Source organism: Nicotiana tabacum, chromosome 9 (genome assembly GCF_000715075.1).
Source record: "Nicotiana tabacum cultivar K326 chromosome 9, ASM71507v2, whole genome shotgun sequence".
Classification (NCBI taxonomy): domain Eukaryota; kingdom Viridiplantae; phylum Streptophyta; class Magnoliopsida; order Solanales; family Solanaceae; genus Nicotiana; species Nicotiana tabacum.
In genome coordinates this window covers 84,456,607-84,465,757 of record NC_134088.1, presented here as the reverse complement: position 1 = coordinate 84,465,757, position 9,151 = coordinate 84,456,607, and the positions used below count along the sequence as shown (strand labels likewise).

The window sequence follows — 9,151 nt, the reverse complement described above, 5'->3', positions numbered from 1 at the left end:
GCTTCTTACACTCCTTAGGTTTTGTTTTGATAGAGTGTATGCAGACTTACCTCCACCTTACGAAGAAAGAGAGGCTGCTTTCGATAGACCCTCGGCTCGGGCATATTATCTCATACCAGAATATAGACAAATCGTATTACTGTAGCTACAGGAACTTTAGAGCATATTCCTAAGATTAGAGCTACATATTGCAATCATGTTTGTTAGTTTTCTTTAGAGGAAATCTTCCACTGGGTTTGCAGTTTGGGACTATTACAATCCATCTTTTGGTCCAACTACAAAATTTATAAGCCTGTTGAAGACTATGCAACCATTACTCACCAAATTACTCAACCAGAAAATAAAGAGAAATACTCTTTCTTAACCAGCTACAGAAATATGCTTTATTTGAAATCTGTTTATCAGATATATCACAGAGACCAGAAGTGTACAGCTTATAAGAAATTGCCAAAAGTTAGAAAATAAATTCACATTGCCTGTGATTAAGTTCTGATGCAGTCGACAGCACACTTCTTTAAGCCCATTCCCACTTTACGCGCAATCTAGAAACTACTAAAGGGAAATGCTCATCCTATGGCAAGATCTGCTGGCGACATAGCAAAAGTTAACTTCAACATTTGGAAAAGGAAAGGGATGTTATTGATACATGTTTATCTAGAGAGATAGATAAACCGGTGACCAGAACCGGAAGTAGAAAGAATAAGATTCTTCTGCTGCAGTCTCTTCCATTGGCCACGCAAACACTTTAAAATGATAGGCTCAACCCTGATAGAGATGAATGACAATTTCTTAGGCACCACATAAGAATTTCATAGATCTCTTCAGGCAATTAGATCAAACACCTATTTCTGTATACCTTCATAAGAGCTAGCTTGTTAATGTTTTTTCAGGGCATTCATTTTATCCCTGAGGTAGTATAGCTTTGCCCTCCTCACTTTTTTCTTGTCCAGCACCTTCATCTCCTTTATGTTGGGCGAGTACCTGCAAATCATCGAGTCACTTACAACAGATTAGGAGTCCAATCTTGTTAATGCGCTGAAACCAAATCATGAAGCACCTCTGATAATTGCAACCGTAAGAGATACTCACATATTGGCAGGAATGTAGAGTCAATTATGCATAGCAAATATTTAGATGTAAATTGTGCAAGTTAAACATAACTTTCTAAATTTAAATGGAAATAAGGGGTGCAATATAAGTCTAATGAAAAAAAAAAGTGTAGAATGCTCAAAAAGGAGGAGAGGGGGTGGAGGCCTCACGCAGAGGCGAAGTCAGGATTTCAATTTTATGGGTTCTGCATTTTAGAACGATGACTTCAAGTACTAATAACTGGGTTCTACATTTAATATTTATAAATAATTAATGAAATTTATAACACAAATACACTTTGAGCAAAAGCTACTGGGCTCGGCCAAACCCGTACTCGGGCTCCTAGCTCCGTCCCATAGCCTCATGGTTCAAGCATTTCCCAAGAAGCAGAAGAGTTAAGTTAAACCCACTTCGACAAACACAAATAGGACGAAAAAAGAAGGATGATGAAACATACATAGGGAATAAAGTAAGAAAAATAACTGATGCTCCTTGCATGCTAACCCTTCTGGTAAAGGCCATACTAGCTCTGATCACCATTTACTACCACCCACATTTTTCAAATTTAGTTACGATATAACAGAAAGGACCATTATGGTTTCTTTTAAAGAAAATGTTTAGGCACCTAAATTACCAAATGTTAAGACACTCAACTGTGAAAGCTTCTCTCCTCTTGGGTCTCACCATCTCCTACAGAGCAAATGAAATCTCCAAATTAAACTCTCTCCAGGTAAAACTGACCCATCATGTTATCAACACTCCGTCCGCCGTCTACTTACCGTGACAGAGACAGATTGTAACTGGAATTGTGCCAAATAAAAGTCATTTTTACTGAAGTGCACAAAATAAAAATCAATTATAATATCAGCTAAGGATCATTCCATGATGCCATGCCAGCATCGATTATTATTAGAAAGCATCCCGCTTGTGAGTTCTCTACCATAACAGCTCTTACAGCAATAACTTCAATCAGGTTGAAGCATAGGATCACTGTCAAAACTTAGATTTGCTCAACAGTGCAATAACATAAGGAAAGAGCATCATAACCTAAACCTAGCAACTGCAGGCATTAAGTGACAACAAAAGAGCATTCATTTAAGAATGTGACAAACACACAAACAAGCGGATGAGGACTTACAGATGAAATAGGTTTTCAACCCCAACTCCAGCCACAAGTCTTCTTAATCTGAATGTAGTATTTAAACCTGCATTGCGCCTTGCTATCACTATGCCTTTGACAATTGAAACACGTCTCTTGTTCTCCGGCACTTCCTGCAATATAGCCATCACCATACCACCAGCAGAACATCAGTTTTCCTTTTTCTTTTTCCTAAGTAATATACTTTTTTTAAACAGAAGGAGCAAGCACACATGAAAACTATATGCAGGACTTTCTTTCTAGAAAATCAGTCCAACATACTATGCATGTTGGAGGACCATTTGGTCAATTCTGGTTGTTAAATAGGAATTGAAAAATAAGACATGATCCATTTTAACAGAAGCTTCTGTACCACTTTGAGCTGGACAATATAACCAGGCTTTATATCAGGTATCGGACTCCGTGCCTTTACTTCTTCAACAGCCTCTTTGTCAAGAATCTACATCGTAATAGAAATAGGACATTCATTAGACATTGAGGATATCTGAAGTCTCTTAAATTTTAACAAAAAGGGAAAAAGAAGGGCAAGAAAATAAACCAAAGAGACAAAGGAAACTATAATTTTTTTGGAAAAGGCCATATCTTCTATTGTACCTGCATTATATGTGCTGCTGTTTTATCAAGCCTCTTAAATTTGATACGTGGAGTTGCCAAACAAGAAGAAGCATCTTCAGGAACTTTGTCAACTGAAGTAGCACCCGTTGTGAGGAACCTCCTAGGGAAGTTTGGGACCATGGTAGTGTCTTGTGCTAAACATGATCTAGAAAACTTGTAAGGTGATGCCAATGACTCTTGGGAGTAATGCTTAGAGTGAACAGACAAGTTCAATCTAGACTCGAAGTTCTGACAGAGGTTGCAATTTCAACAAATTAGTTATCAGAAGACAAAAATATTAATTTTATATAATGCTAAAGCAGTATTGCTTCATGCCTGCACAGAAAAGAACCACCATAACATGTAATATATTCCTTCCATTCAAATTTGACAATGCAAAAGGCATGCAGGTCCGTATTCCATAAACCACAACATGCCCTTATAGAGCTTAGTGGCAATGTACACAACATATATACAGCTTGAAATCATTTCATCTAGAATATACTGAGATTCAAGCATGACTGCATGTGCACATATGGAGCTTAGGAACATTCTAGCACAGCTCATACAGCTTTCAACCAATTCACATCGTCATTAAATCATAGGTACTTACTTAACAGACTCCAAAATTAAACGAAAACACCTTTTTGTCAATAATATCAAAAAGGAATTATCAAGACAATAAATATAACTACAGTATGCTGGAACAAATAAGAACAGGGTTTTACGGCCTCAGAAAAAGATCTGGTTGGCAACTCTGAAGCTCTCTTGGTTCTCTTGGCTTGATGCAGCACTCTAAAGAAGTGCCCCACCTTGTTTTGCATTGCCGGGTTACAAGGCAGTTATGGGACATGTTTTGGAAATATTTGGCATGTGTGGACCATACCAAGCTCAATTTTAGTGTTTGTAGCAATGCTGGAATAGAGAGGGGCTATGCAAGAAATCTTAAAACAATATACCTCAGGCCATTTGGTGGACTGTTTGGCTTGAAATAAATAGCAAATATTGTTTAAAGCAATAGAAGAAATATACATAGCCTTAAACATAGATGTATTTTTTTGCTAGCTTTTTGGTGCAACCCATTTATTGTATATGATGTAGATGCAATCACGCAGTGATAGAAACAATAGGAGACTGCACAAATTCGTAATTATGCTTGATGCACTGGTTTAGTGCAAGTATTGATAAAATCTCAGTATTACTTATTAAACAAAAATGATAGATATCTCTTGTATGTCAGTCATTCACATTTGGGAAGATACTAACAATCAAATACAAGTAACAAGCAGACATCATTCAAGATTTTCTTCCACAACACACGCCATACGCCCAACACATTGTTCATTGTAATCTAATAGTCAATATAGAAAAAAATTAGGAAGATGAGAGTGATAAGAACTTACTCCTAGCTCGACTTCCTTCTTTGTAGAAGCATTACCTGATTTACAAAATCCAAATAAAAGAATTTTAACTCATTAGCATCCAATATAAAATCAATACATACAACCTCAAAACGAAAAATACAAAATCAGAGACAATCCAGGATTTTATGTCTCCACGCGCGCGCGCGTACGCGCGTATTCAACTATAGTTCAAATGAATGACAGTGAGGTAAAGATGTGAACAATACTAGCGTACCAAAATCAGAGTTAAAATGCCGAAGATACAGAGCAACGGAGGGACGAAAGATCTCCGAAATTGGAGATGAAGACGAAACAGAAGCAGTGACGAAAAGGTTGCATTTTGGAGAGGACAGAGATGGGGTTAGCGTTCGGAGCTGCGAAGAGAGTCTTCTCCACATTTCTTCTACACTCTAACGCTTCTAGGGTTTCCGAGAGGTAACGGAATTGGAATACAGAGTTGTGTGCGATTGCCGCCGGTAGAGCGGCGGAGTATGGTGGTGTTTGCTGAAACTGAAAGCGTCTGTGTAGGTTCAGAAGCAATAGCAATTTGGGGTTTAACACGAATATTTTGTTAAAAGAGTTTCTCAAAAATAAATCAAAAACTTTTCTCGGAAATTATATTTTTATAGACTAATTTTCAATAATTAAATACTAATCCAAATGCGGGTATAATGGTGTTTTCACAACACTAGTTGATTACGGTAAATTTCACAAATGTTTATATAACTATGATGTTTTTTCACTAAAGTAATATAACTTTATTTTCTCACACAAAAATCGTATAACTATGACTTTTTTTTCACCAAAGTCATATAATTATATTTTCGCACACAAAAATCATAAAATTTTTATTAACTCACATAAAAATCATAGTGATCGAAAAATATAATTTTTTCTTATTTTGTGATTTTTATTTTTTATTTTCAGTCTAATAAATAATAATTCAATTAAAATAGGAATGACTCAACACGGCCTTATCAAGATTTTTATTCAAATTGATAGCATTTTTATTTCAAGTGCTCTCTAATTATACCTTTTATTTCTTTAGTATTTTTTTGACAGAATGTCATGCATTCCGAACTACGTTTTTTATGAGGGGGGGGAGGGGGAGAATTCACATTTTATATTATTTTAGCTTGCGTATATGGTTATTGGGTCAGGCTGGGTTGAGTCATTCTTATTTTAAGGGGAAAATATAAAATTAACCGACTGGTCGAAACTAATTGCATTTGCTAGCCAAAATATATATAGATTATGTATGTTATATGTATATAATATACACATATATAAAAAAAATATTTTATTGGCTATTATTTTTGGGAGGCTAAAAATATACTCATATTTCTCCTATTTTAATTGGATAATTATTTATTAGACTAAAAATAAAAAATAATAAAACGTAAAATACGAAAATAGTACCGGAAAATTTATTTTCCGACCACTATGATTTTTATGTGAGTTAGTGAAAGTTCTATGATTTTTGTGTGAGAAAATAAATTTATATGACTTTTGTGGGGAAAAAATCATAGTTATATGAATTTTGTGTGAGAAAACAAAGTTATATGACTTTGGTGAAAAAAATTATAATTATATGACCATTTATGAAATTTACCCTTGATTAGGGGTCATTTATTTTGTGGATTAGTTAAAATAAAATAGAATTTTCTCCTACAAGAATTGGATACTATTTTATCATCTAATTTTGCTTTAAAAATCAAACTAATCCCTCCAAGTTTGAACAATAGACGTTCTTATCCTTCTATTTCAATTGAATTTTTTCAACTACTTTACCCTCTAGATTATCAATATTTATCTTCTTCTTTTTTTACTTTTTTACTTTTTCTTCTAATATCATGATATTTTTCTCCTTTTTTGTAATTATGCCATGGCCTTACCTATGAAAAAATAATGTTTGTTTTTGAAAAAATACTAGCTATGTCCATTTATAAGTAGCTTATTACAAAAATTAGTCAATTCATAAAATATTACTAATATTAGCCAATTAGCTATTTGTAGTCAAAAAGGTCGAGTTTTTGCTTTCTTTTGAGTGGATATTATTAGAATAGATTAGGTACATCTTAAGGAGCTTGAATCTCAGTTTTGGGATGATTTGGTGGAGTTTTGAGGTGGTTTGAGTTGAAAATTCGAAGTAGAAGATGAACATGAAAAAAATGATAGGTGTATCACATGTGTATCATATTTGTATTAAATGTGTATCACATGTATATCCATGTATACCTTCGTGTGAGATACATGCGTGATACATGTGTAGCAGAAGGATTTTTTGAACTCGATTTTAACTACGAATTTGGATACAAAACTAGTCCAAATCACCTCCAATCTTTCTCAAATTTTGTATATTGACTCGTTTATATGTTTTCAATGAATCTCAATCATACCCATTGAAAAAAGTTCTTTTTTGCTTAAATTTTTGGAATCTTGTATATATAAATTTTTTTTGTATTTCATCACCTTATTTGTTACCTCATCCATGAAATTTTCTTTTTGTCTTGCATCTAATGTTGCTAATCACGCTTAAAAATACAGAATGAGATATTTGTGTGTGTTTCTTGGAGAGAAAGAACCTTATTTCTTTGGATTTTTAATTTTTATATGTGTTTGGCTAGTTTTGGTAAGTTTATGATTAATGGCAATATGTTGGTAAGTTAGGACTTTTTGGTACATTTATGTAAGATTCCTATTTTTTTCTGAAACGAGAAAGTGAAAAATAAGAATAAAGCATACAAGTTAATATGGGTGGGCGTTCGGGCAGTTCGGATTGAATATGAAAATTTTCGTTTGAATATTCGATTTCTAGATTAAATAAATGACAATCCAAATCCAATCCAAATAAGCTTGGATTGGATCGAATTTTTTAAGTTCGGTTTTGGATTAATCAGTTTGGATATTTCAGATTTTCGATTTTGAGCCTATAAGTTTATATGTTTCTTTCTCTTACAAAAATGAACATCCAAATAAATTATACATGTTAAATTATCCAAAAAGCTACTCATTCTTACTGCAATCATTCAAATAAAGTATTCAAATAATGAAATCATTATCAAAGAAATACAACAAAGACATTAATAAGACCGATAAGAAGTAGCAATCATAAAATTATGTCCAAATAGAAAGTATTCTGACAGTAACTTAGTAATTAGTATTGAATATACGAGTTTGTCAAATGGGTAGGGTATTGGATTTATTACTATTGGCATATGGATAATGGACTACATATAAAGTATAAAAATTTCAGATTCCTGGATAGAGTTTTTTTTACACGCTTGGTCCTTTTAAAACTATTATTTTAAAAAATAGCATCATTTATTGTTTATTCCATAAAGAGTATTTTTGTTTTTTTATTATTAGCATATTATAAAAATTTAACTCAATATTTAGTAAGTTAACTGACTCACTAATCACAGGAAGTACTTTTTTTTGTCTATCTCCATTCTCCCTTTCCAACATTCATTTTTTTCCCACTATTTTTTGAAAATCTGATGTATACGTGAATACCACCTAAATTCAAGATGTATTGATTTATACGTCTTTTATACTTTGTATATCAAGTATCACTTTAATTCAAAATATATTTTTATGTATATAATTTTTGTATATTTATTTGTGAAGTGCCATCTTATTTTAAGATGTATTTTTAATGTATATTTCAAATATATTTTATATGTCAAGTGACATTTTAATTCAGGATGTATTTTTTATGTATATTTTTTTGTATATTTATATGTCATCTTAATTAAATTTAAGATATATATTTTTATGTATATTTCACATGTCTAAGTGTCATCTTAATTGAAGATGTATTTTTTATGTATATTTTTTGTATATTTTATATGTGTTAATTCAATGTATATTTTTTTATATATACATTTTGTATATATTAATATATATTATTATTGAAGTAAGATCTTTATGTTAAGAAATGAAGAAAGAAGGAAGAGAAAAACTTAAGAAAGATAATTGAGATGACAACCAATGGAACAAATTTAGAAAATATATTGGTTTCGGCAGAAAATAAAATTAAGAAGATGAAGAAAAAAGAAGGAAAGCTAATAGATAAAGGGGGAAAAGCATGATTTTTGTACAAAGAATTATTGACTTTCCATTTAAATTGTTTATGTTTACGGATTAATAATCAATATTCCTATTTTAATGAAACTGCGTGCTACAAATATAAATATTTTCCTGCCACAACTATAATATTGGGTTTCATGCTAAGAATTTGTTATATTTCTTTTAAATTGTGACAGTTATGTAAAGTTCCCTTTTGGATATCCATAAATCTGAAGTACCAAATTCAATATCCAATCCGAAATCCAAACAATTTAAAAATTAAATCCGAAATCTAAAAATCTTAAAAAATCGAATTTCGGTTTGAATTTCGGGTTTGCCCAAACTACGCCCACTCCTACAAGCTATTAGCATTGAATAATGAAGAAATTATCAAAATAAAATAATCTTCTCATATCAGTTATTTTATTGAAAGCAAACGAAACGCAAAAATCTATTTATACAATTGAATATAATACTCTTAGCGATTAAATATTGCCAAAATACAAAGAGAATTGGACCGGAGAGAAAGGAACAACGTGCTTCTTCCATTAATATAAAAGAGTATATATACAAGTTAACAACTAGCCCTAAAATCCCTAACAAATATAGAAAAGATTACAACATATCCTAGTTTTTTTAGTTTAATGCAGACACTAAATATTTACATTGTCTTGTATTTTGCGACTCGCACAGCGGTTATGCGAGTCGCACATCAATTCTAGCAAATTTCTCCAGAAAACTGGCAGGTTCTTGTCACGACCCAATTTCACCTATAGGCCGTGATAACGCCCAACACCACAGCTAGGCAAGCCAACTAGAAATTTAAACTCATATT

General features: G+C 32.4%; 1 protein-coding gene across 1 annotated transcript; it reads right to left on the bottom strand.

Annotated features, from left to right (window-relative positions):
* Nucleotides 1-328: 328 nt before the first annotated feature.
* Nucleotides 329-4,793, bottom strand: LOC107830578 (uncharacterized). The gene is made up of 7 exons (XM_016658189.2): nt 4,481-4,793; nt 4,246-4,280; nt 2,843-3,091; nt 2,601-2,687; nt 2,228-2,361; nt 857-981; nt 329-765 (listed from the first exon to the last, which is right to left on the bottom strand). The coding sequence occupies exons 1-6, from the start codon at nt 4,641-4,643 to the stop codon at nt 876-878; spliced, it is 774 nt and encodes a 257-aa protein (XP_016513675.1). The 5' UTR covers nt 4,644-4,793; the 3' UTR covers nt 329-765; nt 857-875.
* Between the last annotated feature and the right edge of the window lie 4,358 nt (nt 4,794-9,151).

Excerpts from the sequence above, each read along its gene's own strand:
- LOC107830578 (XM_016658189.2), bottom strand. The coding sequence starts at position 4,643 with ATGTGGAGAAGACTCTCTTCGCAGCTCCGAACGCTAACCCCATCTCTG. Across the intron at positions 4,281-4,480 it reads GCATTTTAACTCTGATTTTG|GTAATGCTTCTACAAAGAAG; the intron begins GTACGCTAGTAT and ends TTTGTAAATCAG. Across the intron at positions 982-2,227 it reads GTTGAAAACCTATTTCATCT|GTACTCGCCCAACATAAAGG; the intron begins GTAAGTCCTCAT and ends GATGATTTGCAG.